A 19,351-nucleotide genomic window follows, 5' to 3' on the forward strand; every position below is an offset into this window, starting at 1 on the left:
CAAACCCGTTTTTCTCGCAGGTTCGTTTGAACGTAACGAGGAACAATCCCATGTCATCGTTCACATTGTACGACGACATGCGATCTTTTATTTTTACTCCTGCTTCACCTGAATCTCTTTCCTTTATAGAGAGGTTATTTGCTGATTGCCTGGCCCGATCCCGCTGCACATCCAGTTCCTTTAGCTTTAGTTCGTGAGCTCTCTGTCCGTCTCGTTCCTTTCTTTCTGCAGCTTTCTTTTGATCAGCTCTCTGCCTTTCTTCTGCAGCGTTCGGTTCAGCTTTTTCATTTCGTTGCTCTCTCTCTTCCCATGCTTCTGAAAATTTGTCCTCAAGAGCACCGCACTTGTCAATCGCCTTTATAAGCTGCGCCTTTCTCTGAATTTTCATGACACGAATTCCCAGCTCTTCACAAAGTAGTAACAACTCTGGCTTTTTCCGTTTGCTCAAATCCGTGGTGAATCCCGAACGAGGACTTCTTACTCTTCTGTGACGTGAGGAAGCTTTCAACAGGAGCCTGCACGTACAGAAACTAATTCGCCGTTTTAGAAAACACACGAGCTAAAACCTGGCAAATTCTCAAAGAAAGTCAAGCGCTCACCATTCTGCTGAAGTCAAGACAAAGCGTGGAGTATCCTATTGCTTCCAACCAGCCGATACGATCTCGACCGGGTGAGGTGGGCCTTCACCGCAAGAATCAGGTGACGGCGACGAAGGCGGGCATCGTGATGATGAAAAAAAATCCCAAAATATAGAAAGTATGTATCATTTCATTGGTACATGGTTGTGGCTCTATCCGAGTCTCGAGCGGTGCTGCCTAACAAGTGGGCCAGGGCGGCCTTAAATAACCCCTCGCGCACAATCGATACAATCGATGGCGAGGTCCCCACCGAAAGGGTCATTCACTCCCCGTAGTCTTCTGTAGTCGAAGTCTGTTTGTGGTTGCGTCCAGGAAGGTGTCAGTGCCTGCGTGCTCAGCGCAGTCTTGTCCCCTTATCAGTTTGTGAAGTTGACTTCCTCCCCTTCATGTACTCTCCTGCCTGTCCACTCAGGGCGTGACAGGGACCTTAGGGGTGACACTTTCCTGGGGATGAGGGCAATTACCTCGACATGGGAAAATGAGCAGGACTGCTTCACACACTTGAGAGGTCCTTTGCGGGCCGGTCATAACAGTAGGTAAAGAAAGTGTAGTAAAGAGCAATGCCCGGCGCGGCAGTCACATCAGCAGTCGTCCGCGAGGCGCGAGCTCGAGTTTGCGTGGGTTGCTCTTGTTGAGACGCTGCCAGCGCTGCCTGCTGCTCTCATGTCTTATCCTTTGTTGGCATTAGATTTTGATACAGGTGCTGCAGTTTTCACCCACTCTGGAATTACGCAACCGAACTCTGCCGTCCTTCATGCCTGACGACGCCAGCCAGACATCCCCACCGGTTTCGCCAGCCATCGTTTGTGCCGGTGCCCAGCGTCAGCGAGATCCTGACATCTTCAGCGGCATCGAAAAGAAAGACGTTGAAGATTGGCTGGAATCGTACGAAAGAGCAAGCACCACCAACAAATGGGACGATCCCCTGAACTTCAACAACGCAATCTTGTATTTATCGGGTGTCGCCAAGCTGTGGTTTAAAAACCACGAAACTGATCTCCGCACGTGCGCTAGCTTCAAACCAGCATCGCAGAAGTTTTCGGCCGCCCTGGCATGCGCAAGCTTCGCGCTGGACAACGCCTACGAAGCCGATTCCTGCAAACTGGTGAAACGTTCACCAGCTACATAGAGGACATCGACAACCTCTGCCGGCGTGTCAACCCGACGATGGCGGAAGTGGACAAGAACGTCACATCATGAAGGGCATTTCCGACGATGCCTTTCATATGCTGCTGAAAAAAAAACTGACAGTGTTTATCAGGTCACTGAACTTTGCCAGAGTTTCGACGAGGTCTGCAGACAGCGCCTTCTCACGCGGCGCCCCCCTGTATCCGACGAAATCCTAGCGAGCATGGCCACCTCTCCTGACATGGACTCCCTGCTTGGCCAGCTGAAGGAGTTCGTCCGTGCTGAGGTCACTCATCAGCTTTCGCTGCTGTCCTCAGCAGCGCAACCACCCTCGCCTTTCCCTGTCAACCTTCGTCAGGTCATACAAGAGCAAGTTTGTGCAGCTCTACCTTCTGCCCACGAGACTCCGCCGGTTCCGACTCCAGTTGCTTTTACCGAGGTGACTGTACCTCTCTGCTATGCCGAGGCTATCGCGCGGCCACCACCTCAGACCGTTGCGCCATTCCCGTCAGCCGTGCCACTACGTCCTGCTCCTCACTTCGTTCAGTCGCGGTACCCACACAGCAGTGGACAATGGCACACTCCTGACAACCGGCCAATATGTTTTGCGTGTTGTCTATCTGGCCACGTAGCACGATTTTGCCGTCGCCGCGCAACATCCTACCACCGTTGCTACGACTGCGAACCATATTTTTCACCATATTCGTCGTCCTCCGCATCTCGGAACCCTGGCCAGATGTCTTCATACTCGGACCACCACCCTCTTGTGGACCGCCGTTCGCCATCGCCTCCACGCCGCTCGCTTTCGCCGATGCGTCGTCATCCTTCTTCGCCGGAACGGGAAAACTAATCACCGCAGTTCCAGAGGCAAGAACTGCGTTGCCCATGGAAAGACGAAGGCCTTTCCCTTCACCGACTAATGGTATTGACGTATATGTGGACGGCGTCGCTGCAATCGCCCTCTGCTGATTTGTTGGTTTACAACGAATGCATCGTAGCGGTGCCACAACTACTCTCCGCCGACCTCACCGAGGTGCGCTCCGCTCTAGCGCTAACGGCAGAGCTAGTGATGCACTTGGCGAGCATGCCGATGTCAGAAGTACTCCTGCTGCATTGCTTTAGTGATCCCTCAACTCGGACGCTGCTTGTAATGGGTCAGCGTGTCCGATGGCTGACGAAATGTCGCAGTTTATGAGGACGCAATGTTGTAATCGAACCTGATGACCGACGACGTCTTCAAAGCCATCTAGGGCGGAAACACGCGAATATCAACAAAGGCAACAGTGATGAAGATCCTGTAAACGAACCAAGAATTATGACGGCAAGAGAAGGAATAGCGGCACTTGACAATCCGCCACTTTACTTTGCCTAGACCTACGTTTCGCCGCTGAGCATGCTGTGAATTTCGATTCACTAAAGTTGACTGTAATCGCGCATTCTGTCAGACGAAGTGTGCACGAAGAAATTAGCAATTTATGCCACTACGTTTCTCTTGATTATATGTTAAACAAATGTTTTATTTTGTTGAACGAGTTTAGCCATGCTATATTGTGAGTGGTATGGTGCACGGCCTTTACAAAGAAGTGAACGGTAGAAAAAAGGATTTTCGCGGTCCCGAGCACTTTGCTATAGGGGCGTTTGACTGCACTTGAGGATTAACACGCACCATGGATAAAGTCTATTCTGTTCGTTTTTTACCCCAAGTGATGATCGTTTAGCTAGGAAGCTCTCGACACATGATGATGTGGAACTCTGACGTTAAAGTAAAGCAGTCATTGCGATCAAATCTTTATGACAAACAGCTAATTGCAAATCAATATGAACAATGCGCTTACACGCCACCTTTTCTATTCTGGTTGAACCACCATATTTTCAGCTCTCACAGACATTATTGACAGATCTCGCCATAGAAATGCTTGTACAAAGTTGCGCGGGCTACTGATGATCGTGGGTGACGTTTATTCGACCACATTAAGGCGGCTGAGAACACAGGAATGAGCCCTTGTTCTGGAACTGAACTCCCAGATCAACAGAACGAAAATTTAATGGTGTGACCTAAGTTGGTGAGGTGTCAGCCTCAGTTGTATTCCCTGCAGGGGCCTTAATATACTATTTCTTGTTGCAGCTGAAGCTCATCCATGGGTACCAGAGATTCCACACTGAAGTTTCTCAGGATGTGGGCCAATATAATTTTCTCCTCCAGTTGGGCAAACCTTTGGCCTAAGGAATAAAGAAATGAAACAGAAATCACAGCGAAGTTATTGCTTGCAGTATCTGACCTCTCGAGTTTGACACTTTCATCTTTTGCCGTTTCTTTATTAGGTCCTTTGTTACTTGGGAGAGCTTACCTACTGGTTGCCTTGGTGCCTTACCTCCCACTTCAATTGCTGCTTCTGAGATCAACCTAGTGATGGTTTCATTCATTACCTCTATGTTGTCTTTATCTTCCTGTTGTAAAGCTGCATATTTGTTTGCGAGCACAAGCCTGAATTGGTCTGCTTTTACCCTTACTGCGTCTAGGTTGGCCTGTTTCTTCATGACTAACTTTATCCTTTCTCTCTTTAAATTGAGATAAATCCTAGACCTCACTAACCTATGGTCACTGCACTTTACCCTACCTAACACTTCTACATCCTGCACTGTGCTGGGATCAGCAGAGAGTATGAAATTTATTTAATTCCTTGTTTTTCTACCAAAATACCAGGTCCACTTCCTGTTGCTGCCTGAAAAAGGTATTCATTATTAGGAGCCTATTCCTTTCCGCGAATTCTACCAACATCTCTCATCTAGTGTTCCTAGAATCGATGCCGTAGTTGCCAATTATTTGCTCGCCAGCCTGCTTTTTCCCCACTTTTGGATTGAAGTCGCCTATGACTACAGTATACTGAGTTTGCACCTTTCTCATTGCTAATTCACCATCTTCATAAAATTGTTCTATTTCTCTATCATCGTGACTGGAGGTAGGTTCGTAGGCTTGTACTACCTTAATTCTACACTTCCTATTTAGCTTGATTACGACGAGTGTAACCCTCTCATTAATGCTGTAGAACTCGTCAATGTTGCCCGCTATGTCATTATGGCATATTCAGCAACAATGGGGACGAATTACAGCAAATGATTGAGAACCTTAACAGAGAAAGTGTAAGAGTGGGGTTGAAGATTAATATGCAGAAGACAAAGATGATGTTCAATAGCTTGATAAGGGAACAAGAATTCAGGATCGCCAGTCAGTCTCCAGAGTCTGTAAAGGAGTACGTTTATCTAGGTCAATTACTCACAGGGGACCCTGATCACGAGAAAGAAATTCATAGAAGAATAAAATTGGGCTGGAGTGCACAGGGCATGCATTACCAAATCCTGACTGGGAGATTACTACTGTCGTTGAAAAGAAAAAAGTGTACAATCATTGCATTCTACCGGTGCTAACATATGGGGCAGAAACTTGGAGGTTAACAGAGAAGCTCGAGAACAAGTTAAGGACCGCACAAAGAGCGACGGAACGAAACATGTTGGGCCTAACGTTAAGAGACAGGAAAAGAGCGGTGTGAATCAGAGAACAAACGTTGATAGCCGATATTCTAGTTAACATTAAGCGGAAAAAGTGGAGCTGGGCAGGCCATGCAATGCGTAGGATGGATAACCGGTGGACCATTAGAGTTGCAGAATGGATACCAAGAAAAGGGAAGCGCAGTCGAGGACGGCAGAAAACTAGGTGGAGTGATGAAGTTAGGAAATTCGCAGGCGCAAGTTGGAATCAGCTAGCGCAAGACAGGGGTAATTGGAGATCGCAGGGAGAGGCCTTCTTCCTGCAGTGGACATAGATATAGGCTGATGATGATGATGATGTGTTCCTCTCACTAAAACATCGGATTAGTGCGGCCTGAAGTAATGTAATTATTATGGAATTATAATTCCATAAAGAAGCACTCTTTATTTTTGTTCCAAATTTTTTCAGTGCAGAAAGATCACTCGAATAATATATGTGTCTCATGAAGAAAACCAAAAGGAACTTAGCTGCGTGAAGCCTTTATACGGTCAAAGAACAATAAACAAACTTAGTTATATTGTTATCTGTGCTTCTGAGTATGTCCTTGCTTGTAAAAGTACGTGCTCACTGTGCACTGTTACAAGTGACAGATATATGCCTGTCCTCCACAAAACTGTGTCGGAACTTTTGGTGGATTTGTTCTGAGGTGTATACTTCTCTATATAAAATGAACCTTCGTTAGTAGATTACGAGCCAATGGGACAAGCGCACTACTGTCCGTTTCCTTGTAACTTAGTTGCCACATCACTCTGTGTCTTAGTTCTGCTTGTTGACAGTGAAGAAAACAAGTGACAGTGTCGACATAGAAATAACATTTTCATTAAGAGCAGATGTAGACACGGAAACCCTGTTTTCATTACGCACTTCTTTTTTTCTCTTAGCAAAATTTCATTGATCCCTCGTGATCTCCGGATACTCGTCGACACTGGTGCCGCAGTTTCTGTTGTTAGTGCCAAATTTTGCCGTTTTCGCAGAAAGGTTACGACGCCACTGTCAAACGTATCCCTTCGTACTGCCAGCGCAGACAGCATCACGCCGACGGCTGCATGTACTGCTCACGTTGTGATTAACAGCCTCCTCTACATCGTCTAATCTTTAGTGCTGTATTCTTGTGCCCACGATGTTATTTAGGCCTACGACTTTCTTTCCGGTAATAAGGCCGTCATCGACTGTTCTCGTGTTGAAGTGAAATTCTAAACGCTCTCCAACACCCCGTTATTGACGCATGTGAAGCTGAAGATAAAGTATTTGTTGCAGAAGACCATGCAATACCACTGCAATCCGCGGCCCTTGCCGCGGTGTCCTGTAACATTGTAGCTGATGCAAGTGCACTTTTTACGCCACCTGCCATCTTCGTTTGTCGCAAATCTTCCTCGTTGCCTTTTGCTCATTTAGAAGTTTGTGACTGCGTCAGCAGACTGCTTGTCTCAAAGCAGTTGGAGACAAGCAGTCTCGTCACTTCACTTTGCTTCGTGGGGAGTGCATTGGCCGCGTCCAGTGTGTCGACCATGCTGCTGTCATTGACATGCCAACAGGTTCCATCACCACTCATGAGGTCACTGGAGTGACCTTACGTCCCGTAAGAGCGGACTTCACCGATGATGATGATGATGATGATGATGATGATGATGATGATGATGATGATGCTTTATTGGCATCCCCTTTGAAACAGGGCGACGACAAATAGTCACCTAGATTGCTTGATTTTGAAGTTGAAGTTGAATTTATTTTCATCAGTAGTACAAAAAAATAACAGGTGATCATGTATAATGAGGTAATCAGGTATACTATACATGTTCTTTATCTAGCATTTTTGTAAACCTCTCATTAATCTTTTTCTTTTTTTTCAAAAATTTACCTTGTACCGCTACCTATGATTTTAAGAGATCATGTCGTATCAATCTTTTCCCTGCTTTTTTCCCACCAGTACTCTAACCGTCTCTTTCTTATCTCTACGGATGATCTGTTGATGTTTGTTTCCACTTCCACCTATGCTGGCGAGGTGTCAGCCTCAGTTGTATTCCTTGCAGAGGCTTTATAGTACTATTTATAGTTGCAGCTGAAGCTCATCCATGGGTACCAGGGATTCCATACTGAAGTTTCTCAGGATGTGGGCCAACATAATTTTCTCCGCAGTTGGGCAAACATTTGGCCTAAGGAAAAAAGAAATGTAACAGAAATTACAGCGAAGTTATTGCTTGCAGTATGTGTTCCTCTCATTTTAACATCTGATTAGTGCGGCATAAAGTAATGTAATTATTATGGAATTATAACTTCATAAATAAGAACTCTTTATTTTCGTTCCTGGTTTTTTCACTGCAGAAAGGTCACTCGAATAATATATGTTTCTCTTGAAGAAAACCAAAAGGAACTTAGCTGCGTGAAGCCTTTATACGGTCAAAGAACAATAAACAAACTTAGTTATATTGTTATCTGTGCTTCTGAGCATGTCCTTGCTTGTAAAAATACGTGCTCACTGTGCACTGTTACAAGTGACATATATATGCCTGTTCTCCACAAAAGCATGTCGGAACTTTTGGTGGATTTGTTCTGAGGCGTCTACTTTCCTATATAGAATGAACCTTAGTTAGTAAATTACGAGCCAATAGGACAAGCGCACTACTATCCGTTTCCTTGTAACTTAGTTGCCACATCACTCTGTGTCTCAGTTCTGTTTGTTCATAGTGAAGAAAAAATATGACAGTATCGACATAGAAATAACGTTTTATTAATAGCAGATGTAGACACGGAAAGCCTGTTTTCATTACGCGCTTCTTATTTTTTCTTTCTCAGCAAAATTTCATTGATCTTTCGTGATCTCCGGATACTCGCTAGTAGTCACAGTATTTCTTCTCTGTGTTTATTTTACGATCCTCACAATTGACCCTCACCCCTGCTTAGGCCAGTAAGCTATTTTTGTGATTAAAGTAAATGATCTCTCTCTGTTTGTTTAATACTCTCAAGCGTCAACTAACCAGATAGCCCACCCAACGCGCTAATCGCTATTCCGCGCTCTTTTGCTTGCAGGCACGCCATAAAAGTCCGAAAGCTACGTGCTGGTATTTCTGCATAACGAAACCATGCTCGTGCCTAAAGTGATTTTTTAGTGGACGGGATTAGGCAAAATAGTTATTAAAAGCTGCGGAAATTACGTAGTGAAGCAGTGTCTGCAGAATTACAGATGAAAGCAGTCGCCATTTCTACGACCTGTCTACCGTCTGATTATAGTCTACTACACACCTGGATAATTACACATCTGGATACGTGCCACTTTGGTACCATGATGAATACACTCTAAGCAGAGTGCTGAGTGTGAGGTGAAGTGATCATCTTCCGATCAGCTGAAGTGGTTACATCATGCAGCTCCGCGCACTCTGTCTGGCATTCATTTACAATCATTTAAAGGGTTTGAATGGAACCTGTAGGACCATCCCATCAATATCCAAATAAAAAATATTCGTGCCAACTTTACGAGGACGAAAAGAAACAGTGCGCACCTAATTTATATATTTACGGCCAGTAGGAGCGACTTGACGTGATACGACGTCGAGCAGAATGTAAATACAGGAGGGCCAGATCACCATAAAGCATTTCAGCATCTCGCTGCAGGCTCAACGACACGTCCTACGGCACCATGGCAAGTCAAACAAACAGTGGTAGATGACAGTCTGTGTATCTTTGAACCCGACAAAGCCCATCTCTCGAAACTGCGGTTATATGCAGTCAAATTGAAGTACAGTCGACGTCAGCCTTGTGTAGAGCGCGGGAACGGCGGCCTCCGGGGCACGTTTGGGCGCAGCAACTACCGTTAGACGTTGCTGGCTAGCTCCGGAGCGCCCCGGCACCCGCCGTTCCACACAAGGGTGACGCCGACTGTACTCATGCTATCAATGCCTACAACTGTCAACAGCGAAGTGAGCTGTACCTGTGTTGGCGTGAAAATCGATGTTACGACGCTCCGTCCAGTTATACCTACAGCAGATTTCTAGTTATAATATTACGCGGGCTTTCTTGACAAACCTGTCACTGCAGTCAGTGCTAAACTTAGAACTTAGTACATTTTATATGTGTTATATTTGAACTGAGGTGGAGTCCGTGTGAACGAAGTTCGCTTCAAGTGTACTAGGCGCCTTTTTGTGGGTTACATACTCTAAAGAATGCCTGCACTAACATGGGCGTGTCTGCGCACGCTAGAGAGCCTTCAGGCACGAACACTTGGTGCACTGTACCTCAACAAAGGGCACTGTAGTGGAAGCACGGGCCTCTCCAATCCGCGTCTACAGGTGCTGTGAACCTGTGCGAACCTTTCTTCTTGTGCTCACCAGACACTCTTGCTATCAATTATCATTACGGCGAAGTACTCACTTCGAGTGCGAGCTTTCAATAACAGTTGCAGGTCACGTGAGCGTTATAGCTGCCAATTTACTGGTCACGAACATGCCTGAAACACCTACCTGGACAATGCCGAAGGCCTCTAGTGATGCTTCAAATACCACCAAAGTAGGCAGAAGTTTCACATTTCTTTCAATGGCCTAAGACAGCTCACCCAGTCTCCTATATTTACGCTGCATAAAGGAATTTTGCAAGAATATACCGATAGTTTACCAAGGCAATCTACCGCTGTGGCTGTGTTTGCATTCCACAACTTGGCGTTTACCGGTGATTTCGAGTGGACGAAATTTTGACATCTACATGTGCGTAACTGGTTGAGAAGTTGTCCGTTCCATCACCATCCATGCACCTCAGAAAGAGACATAAACCTGTGATGCCAAGTTGGCGTTGTCAGCGATAGAATGCTTTTGGAAGATAGAACCCTGTTACATACCGGTAGCAGAAATCTCAGAGCTTCGCGACAGTTCCTAGCGAAGTGGCAACATCATCTCGTTTCAGTGTGTGTCTGGTCACAGTGACGCGAACACAGGATCAACCTTTTCTGTCTCTGATACAGTTCGGATTGCCTACTGAATACATCATGCCAACTTGCTGATCACGTCACAGATGCATGATCTTGCAATTACGTACATGGCTCATGCTGGCATCCACCGATACCTGCGTGTGTTCAATGTAGATGGGAAATCATATGTACCCCCGAAGGTTACGTGAAGTCAGACATCTTTGTTGCACAGGATTCGTCTAGAAGTTGCATTTGCACGCTGCTACGCACACCTCTGGTCAAATAGCTCTGACTGCGAACAATACCAGACGCCTGGAACGCTGGAACACTTATTTTGGGATTGCGCAGCCTATGCACCGGAACGATGGTTCCCTAGCCATCGTAGGGAGGCAGCCACTGTCGGAGTCCGCTGTTCTCAGCCCATGGACTGCGACGTAGAAAACAAAATCGCTATTGAAGTTCCCGAACGCCACGGGACTGGACGACCGGCTTTAGCTGGGTCGTTGTCTAATGTATACACACATAGTCACCATTTATTTTCTCCTCATCATCAACCACAGTACTTTTGTTCCGCTTCCTTCTTTCATTGCACAGAGTAGCATGCTAGACCACAACAGCTCAGGCTGACCTCTCTGCCTTCTTGTAAATAAAACATCTCTCTATACATCATGTGGCTTATTACCGAGATTTCTGAATTATTCATTGATGCGATGTATTTGTTAAGAAGTTCCTGAAGAAGTAAATGGCGGAGAGGTACGAGGAAATTACCCTCATGCTGATTTTTACAGCGTAAGCTGTTATGGGCTCATTCCAATAGCCGTTTCGGTTCGCAATGGTGTCCGCCGCTGCAGCCGCCTCCGCCGACGGCGTCCGCCGATCGTAACCGCTATCGCCTGGAAATGCGAAAAAGCACCCGGTTCGCGCCGGGATCTAGCCCGCGCCCGCTGCATGGGAGCCAGATACTCTACCACTGAGCCACGCAAGCGCTTGCTACTAGGCACCGGAAAAACGTGCTTTAAACGCAGGCGCAGACGATCCGAGCCTCCGCCAGTATGGTGGCGCCATCTAGTTAATGCGCCTGCAAACGCAATGTGCGCAGGCGCAGACGATGAGATGCCATTCAGATGAAGTGCGCAATCAAAAAAAAAAAAAAAAAGAGCGCGATCCCCAGCCACCGCCAGTATGGTGGCGCCATCTAGTTAAGGTGCCTGCAAAAGTCACAGGCCTGCGCGGTCAGGCATCATCGGGATCAGCAGACTGCTGTGCAGAGAGCATTACAAGCCGCAGCTCGCCGTCGACGCCGGGCTGGCAGTTCAGATCGTTCTCGTCAAAATGAGGCGAAGAGACTTTGTCGGGAAGACCCTGGTGTGCGTGGTGCCTAAATTTGAGCTACTCTTGAACCGCTCCACCAGCTTACGCTATGACTGTGCTGCGTGTGCCGCACAGGCCCCTGACTTTTTTGTCCCTGAGCAACATGCCAACTACAATGATGACCAAATATCTTCTATTCCGGCCAATAATGGGGTGAGTGTTCTATCAGGCTATAACGAGTTCCATGACATGCCATGCAAGTTTCGACATGGCGCAATTTCGAAATATTTAGGCCAAACACCGTGATGTGGTTGCCGGGAAGCGATTATAGCTATACACGGAACAATATTGAAAAAAGTGAGAATGAAGGAAATTGCATGCGCTTTTTACACTGGACCCTTTCTAGGTATATAAATGATTTCGCTATCCCCTCCCCCCCCCCCTCCCTGCCCCCGTATGCAATTACATTTCTCATGTTATTCTCTATCTTCTGTGCGTCACCGCAACCATTCGTCGTCATAAATAGACGCACTAATGCCCTTTGTGGAGCTTTTTTGTTGTTGTTCAAAAAAAAAAAAAAAACTACACCAAGGCCCTCTCGATGATTCTCGCCATTCTATATGGGTTCACATATCAGATGCTTACCAACTCGAGAGAATCAGGATGAAATAGTTGTAATAAACTCAGTACCACAAAAGAGAAACCCCTCCAGTCCATTGCAAAAATTTGCAGTTGTGTGCCTGCCTCTCTGTTTCACAAAATGTTCATGTACTGAGAAAAAAATCACGTCATACCAATGCAGTTCCTGGATCCAGCGGAGAAGAGGACGTAAGCCGAAAGGGCTGAACTTCCCATTTTCCATGAACCTCTTCGGCATGAATATGTTGGGTTCCTTGTAGACTTTAGGGTGTCGATACAAAAAATAAATGGCACAGAGTGCAACTCTTCCTCTTGGAATTGTGTGTTTTCCTGTAATAAAGAGCGATGGTAAAACGCACATGCGAAACTATATTCTAAGACATACAGGAAAAAGGGTCACCGGAAGATGTAGACACGAACTGACCCACAGTGGGAAAACAAGGAAAATATCAGCCCAGAGCCACCATTTCGACAAGCAGATCTGCCTGAGGTAGACCCTGAAGATGACAAGTCAATTCAAATGTTGAATCGGGGATGAGAAAGGCAAATCACTATTTAGACGGCAAAGACACCAAAATATTTACGACTATACAGATATGTAAAGCTGCAACCCTGACAGCATTTGTAGCGACAAATTTCATTTTATATTCGGATTATCGTATCATCCGTCACACCGAATGGCCCCTGGCGGTGATCGTGATGGCGCAGCCTTGTCCCAGCCATCGAAGAGCGTAAATAGTGAAAAAATGAAATAGGATCTTTAGAAAATGCAGACGCAATCAGTAAATCGGGGCATAAGAGCAAGATGGCATTTTTCCATTGAACGCGTCATTTGTTGTTTCAACCAGGATGTGGCGCGAAAGCATCAATGAAGCATATTTCGAAGACTTGGCGATGGGCTTAGTAATTATAGATAGCCTCAATAGAGCAGAATAGTAATGTACCGTTAAAAAATTGGCAGAACCCATCTCACGATGACAATCGATGGTAATGCGTTTAGCATCGAATCAATATAACGACACAACGTATTGTTACCGTTGAAACGAGTAATGTATGAGGCATGTACTGCAGCGGGATTCCTCTTTCGCGCTTCCCTAAGAACACTTGGCGCCATCTAGCGCCGCCGCCGCGAAGCCTGCGCGTGGCCTCCTAAATGCGTGGCGTGCCGGTGCGTGCGAAGGCTGAGAAAGGCGTCATTCGGAAACCGGGCTCCTCTCTTGCACTTCTTTCTGGGCACGCTGCGCCATCTAGAGGCACTGCCGAGAAGTCCACACGTGGCCTCCGAGACGAGAGGCCTTTCACGCTGGTGCCGGCGAACGCTGAGAATGGTTCCGTCGCTGGCCGCACACTCAGTGGCACATACTGATTGACCCCTGTTGGCGAGAGGTTCATTGAAAGCGGCACATACCCGGTGCATTTGTGGCGCAGCCTGCTAATGCGTCGGGTTGCTATCTTTGAGGAATCAATGTGACGTGGGTTCGATTCCGCTCAGCATGGGATAAATTTAAGGGGTATTTTTTGTCATTGTAGAGCGACACATTCCCAGTGGCACATACTAAGTTGCCCAACTTGGCGTCAGAGACGTTGATTGAAGAGCGGCGAACACCTATATAATGGCACATACCCAGTGACCCAAGTTGGCTTCAACAGTTTCATTGAAGACCAGCACAGACCGAGTGGCACATAACCACGGCTCCAAGTCGGCGTCCAAGAGATTCATTGAACAGCGGAAGCTACTCAGTCCCGCACCTACAGTGACCCGTGTCAGGAAGAAACGTTCGTCGAAGAGCGGCAAATATGTACGCATTGTAACCTACACAGTAACCCAAATTAGGTCCAGCGGTTGGTTTCAAACCCTGCTCTGTTAGCACAGCAGGCCTATGCGCTATCTGTTTGACCATGAACTACCTAGTGACTCAGGTAGACGGGACAACAGTTAGATACGAACCAACATAGATGACACAGAAAAGTGTGTGAAGCACCCTAAGAATGCTAATACAAACACAAATATCTCGGTCGGTGCCAACCAGCAAGAAGTAGCGTGAAGCAAATTGAGGCACTTTGATCTGACTTAAAAACGTACCTAAGGAAAGAGGAAAAAACACTGAAGTCAAGTGCATACGTTTTTTATGCAAACTTCTAACCTTCTACTGTCCAGTGAGCACACTAGAAGCTTTACATCGAAATGACGGGGTCGTCTTTACGCATGCTACAGCACACAACGGGTGTTGCAAACACGCTGCGGCGGATGCAGGAACACTGGCGTGCTTCTGACTGGCACTCATCACAAAGCTGCGTGTTTTCGCACTGTTAGCGTCGTTTTCTCTTAGCTTCGTTCTTTCTTGTTTGTACAGCAGTAGCGCTGTTTCATTTATCAGGCATAGCTGACTGGAGCCTGGAGTCGGTAAACCAGGGCAAAGGAGCGCAGCCTTTAGAAAGTGCACCCGCTTTCCGGTTTCGAGAGCCTTTCGTAGGCCTTGCTTAGCAACACCAAGCGAATGTATAGCCAACGAGTGCTTACTTGGGCTGGTTGGTACATGTTAAAGCTGAAGAAATTAAGCAGATTCTCCGAAGTGTTGGAATCAATGCTATGCTAAGCATTTCGCAAGTAGCTGGCTACCCATCCCGTTTTGGCTTATGCGAAGCGTTACCAAGTGGACCAACGCATTAATTTGTGTAAGGCTAACAGCTATGCCTCTGACATGGGCGTGTGTTCGACGACAGCATCAAGACGATGGTGACGACGACAGCGTGATTTCTACTACGACTATCCGACGACATGTTTACGACATGCTGATTGTTCGGTTCTACATAGGTACTGCACGAGGCACAAGCTAAAGAAACATGAATTATGACGTCATCAGCGACTACGTGTTATACAATCGTACATACATAGGTCTCTCATGTGGTCTATGTTAAAACGACGATGGCAGTTTCACACCGCTGATTAATCGCTAAATCATGTTTGACCTCTACCGATAACGAAGGCGGTACAATGTCGCACAGCTTCTGTGTCTATAGCTTAAGCGGCTTTACCTGGTACGAGGAAAGGATTGGGGAATGTGTGCCGATCCCAAAGAAGGTGTGTTCTAACACTGCGTCGCAAAGCGCGAGCTACCACGAGAGAAGAATGCGAAAGACTGGCACGTGACCCACGCACCCGAACGTCTAAAGAACTAGTCGGCTATAGCGCGAGAGAAATAGGCACGCGATTAACCAATGAAAGAAAGAGAAAAGATCTCGGCCTAATAGTTAAAGTATCGGGCTGTTGTTCTGGAAGTCAGACGTTCGATTCCGCCATCGGCCACGCATGCATTTTTGCATCTTTATTGAAGTGGTCGAAAACGAGGCTAGCAAGGAACCTACCTACCTCAAATTGCATGAAATGAGGCAAAGAGTGCTTCGAAAAAATATGCGGATCCCAAGCAGTATGCGAATTGACACAAGCGGCGCTTTTTATGTTGTTCGTTTTGATTGACGATAATTATTATTCTGCTTTTGCTTCTGCTCGTCTCCCATGGCCACCGCGCGTTGTTGTTCCGCTTGTCGCTTCTAGTCGTAGTGCTCACGAGGCTAATCGTCTTTCATTACCACTTACGCTTCGTTGCCTTGCCTCACGTCTTCGAGCCAGCATGCATTCGCCGTCTGGGTCACGTTTCGCTGCGTAACGAAGACGCTCCTGTTCCGCGCCTCGCTTCTTTCGGGCTTGAGTGTCCTCGACGCTGAGAATACAACAGAACTGCAGTGCAAAGTTTGCATGTATCGACGCTACGCGGCACGCATTTCGCATCGCGTGACAAGTGACACGATACGATGCTGCTGCTTCTGTTGATGATGGTTTATTGGCATCCCCTTTGAAACGGAGCTTGCGTCACGAGCAGTGACGTTCCTAGCCCTTCGTATACAGGGTGTTTCATTTTAGCTGCACCAAATTTTTAAACATTGCCTGTGGCAGATAGCACAGTTATAATCCTTGATCTAAACTAATCGATGAGGCGGCCATTACGTCCACGAGAAATCAAAACGGCTAATTGAGTAATTAACATAATTACGCTAGTTCACTTTTTAATTAATGATTTTACGGCACATCTTTCAATCTACGGGTTATAGCCGCTGAGTTCGCAAGGCGTATGCACTTGGAACGAATTCTCAGGACTGAACCAGTTTCGAGATATTAATTTTTAAAGTGTCCGACGAAATGTATGGGCGTTCCAGTTAACTTTTTGAGGAAAACGCTGTTTTATGCATTGAAGCACAAAGTTAACTGGAACGCTCATGTATTTCGTGAGACACTTTGAAAATTAATATCTCGAAACTGGCACAGTCCTGAGAATTCGTTTCAAGTGGATACGCTTTGCGAACTCAGCGGCTATATTTCGTAGATTGAAAGATGTGCCGTAAAGTAAATAATTAAAAAGTTAATTAGCGTAATAATGTTAATTACTCAATTAAGCGGTTTTATTTCTCGTGGAAGTAATGGCCGCCTCATCGAGTAGTTTAGCTCAATTATAATTATGCTATCTGCCACAGGCAATTTTTAAAGATTTGGTGCAGCTAAAATGAAACACCCTGTATAAAAGAACTAGTCTAGAAAGTAATTTCAATGTTGTTGCAGCACTGATTTCAATGTTGTTGCTATGGGCGGCGGCGTGCTGTCAAAATTACCATTACTCCCATTACTATAAATTACCGTTATTTTCATTACTCTAAAGCAATCAAGCATTGCATATCCACCTCAGCGGTTGTAGCGTTGGTTTTCAACAGCTTCGCTAGACATCGACCTTCGTAGGGCCGCGATGGCCAGTCAATTTTTTTTTCGTAACAGAATTTTTGTACATATCACCTTAATCTTCTTTTTCTTCCTCAAAACTTCCCTATATTCCTTGTACCACTACTTATGCAACTGAATACATGGCATGCCACCTGGTGCGTTAATATGCAACTGCAATTCAAAGTGTGCGCATATCAACGCTACGCAGCGCGCATCTCACATCGCATGGACGCGTGTATATGGCATGTTTCCGCAGCGGTTAGCTATCGCTGCGGAAACTTACTCTACCACTGCGGAAAAGGTACTCTACCGCAGCGGCGCAGTGGTAAAGTTGCTGACTCCCGCGCAGAGGGCCTATGGTCGATCCCGGCGGGAACTGGGTATTTTTTTTCTCATTCGTTTCTCATACAGCTTACGTTGCAATAATAGTGTAACAGTGCGTACCCAAGAGAAGAAGAACAAACATAGCTTAGTTCGTTATGCTTCTCTTTCGTCGTTCCTCATCCTCTGTTCCTGCATTTAGCTCTATTTTTGGTATTTACTGTATTAATTGCGACTCACCAGTGCAAAATAGACCGTTCGTGCAAGCTAATGTTGGTGTCTCACACACACACACACACACACACACACACACACACACACACACACACACGCACGCACGCACAGACGCACGCACGCACGCACGCACGCACACACACACACACACACACACACACACACACACACACACACACACACACACACACACACACACACACACACACCGCGATCTATATTAAGCGCTTAGATATACTCCATTTTTACTCACCGATGTGTACGTATTCATCTATATTCCGAGCGACGAAAGGAACTGGTGGGTGCAGGCGAAGGGACCCCTGCAGTACCGCACGGTAAAAACAGCTACTAGGTAAACGAAGTAAACATAAAACTAATTATATATTCGAACATGACTGCACCTTGCTGTATGATGCTTGGCTTTCTTCCCAATTGTGTTAAACAATTTGAAAGAAAATAAACCGGCGTGGCGGAAATAGTGGGGTGTCTTGCAGATTTAAATTACCTGAACATGGTCACCGTGAGCTTCAACTTGCCTAAAGGCAAGCTTGGACCACGAACCACTCTTTTTGTGCTGCCTAAACTATTTGCATTGAGGTTGCAAGCTTCATCTGAGCTAGGCACACTAACGCACTTTTTTTCAGCTTGAAGACTTCTTTTCACGCAAAGACTGCATCGTGCTGGCGGCCTTCCTTTCGCCTCAAGGAAAGTTCATGTCAGATTGTTGTATCAAAGCTGCCGCCTTATCCTAAACTGCGTGCTGTGACAATTTCTGCGCTATAGTCAAGGTTCTGGCGAAAGCACTTGGATCCGCTGGGCCAAAGCGCACGTCCATCGTCGCGGAAGGTTTCAGACCTAAAACCCTGCAGCGGTTGTGTTTAAGACTGACGTCAGAGGCTCTTGTTATTCTTCTTATCACGTCCTTTCTGTATGTGTAGCTTTTTCTTTTGTAGCTTTGACACGTCTTTCCTGTCGCCAATACGTTTTCACCGATGCCTAACTGCCACGTCTCTAAGCCTGTTTTTTTTTCCCTTATTCTCCTTTGTCTTTCCATAGGTTCATGCCATCTTCATGTGTAGCCGTGTAGTAGGCGCGTCACACTACAGTAGCGCGTAAGGACGCCTGGCGCGTCACTTTTGCGTGTGGCCTCACCGTCTCGGCCGCCTGGCTGAGTACTCTGTCCTCACACGAAGAGAAAAACGGTTGCGTCCTTTGTGAAGGGCCGCATCCCACGCACGCATGTCTTTCCCTCCGCCTTCTAACTCATCAGGGGCAGGCAGCGAGAGAGTAGAAAAATATAGAAAATAGGGGCCGATCATTGCCTAACCTGAAGGCTGTCACACATGAGTAGCCTAAAAGAATTCCCCAACAACGCGGTTTTCGTGCGTCCTCTTTTTTTGTCAGTTCCGAATGCAGGCCAAAGACGAAAATTTTTATAGGCTTGATTGGAGAACTGCTGACCACGCAAAGAGTAACGTGCTTCTTACGCAAGTGTTTCCACATCTTCCTTCTTTCTATCATAAAAACAGTTCTTCAAAGTGATTCGCGTGTAACTTCGCAAGAACCGCTTGAATCACTATAGTCTTGAAGGCGCAATAATAGGTTGCCAGATACATGGGCGCCATTCGAGACAAAGTATACTTGAGGTCAAGAATATGTGTTTTGAGCGTTATGGGTCAAGGTTGCTGCTGGGCTAAAGAACAAAAACAAAACAGATACGCAACTATTACTGCTGCTATAGCGGAGAAAATTCTGGAACTATGTAAAAAGCAAACCACATTCACCGCTAACATGTTGCGCGGTGCTTGCAGCTATGCAAGGAGGTTAGGACGAAGAAATGTAGTGTGCGTATGTGCCTGTGCCAATTA

General features: G+C 46.3%; 1 protein-coding gene across 1 annotated transcript; it reads right to left on the minus strand.

Moving 5' to 3' along the window:
• Positions 1-3,867: 3,867 nt before the first annotated feature.
• Positions 3,868-18,318, minus strand: LOC119434713 (cytochrome P450 4C1-like). The gene is made up of 3 exons (XM_049659575.1): positions 18,313-18,318; positions 17,737-17,803; positions 3,868-3,986 (listed from the first exon to the last, which is right to left on the minus strand). The coding sequence occupies exons 1-3, from the start codon at positions 18,316-18,318 to the stop codon at positions 3,868-3,870; spliced, it is 192 nt and encodes a 63-aa protein (XP_049515532.1).
• Positions 18,319-19,351: the final 1,033 nt, after the last annotated feature.

The sequence above is a fragment of the Dermacentor silvarum genome, unplaced genomic scaffold (assembly GCF_013339745.2).
Source record: "Dermacentor silvarum isolate Dsil-2018 unplaced genomic scaffold, BIME_Dsil_1.4 Seq188, whole genome shotgun sequence".
Classification (NCBI taxonomy): domain Eukaryota; kingdom Metazoa; phylum Arthropoda; class Arachnida; order Ixodida; family Ixodidae; genus Dermacentor; species Dermacentor silvarum.

Excerpts from the sequence above, each read along its gene's own strand:
- LOC119434713 (XM_049659575.1), bottom strand. Across the intron at positions 3,987-17,736 it reads AGATGAATACGTACACATCG|GCCAAAGGTTTGCCCAACTG; the intron begins GTGAGTAAAAAT and ends TTTATTCCTTAG.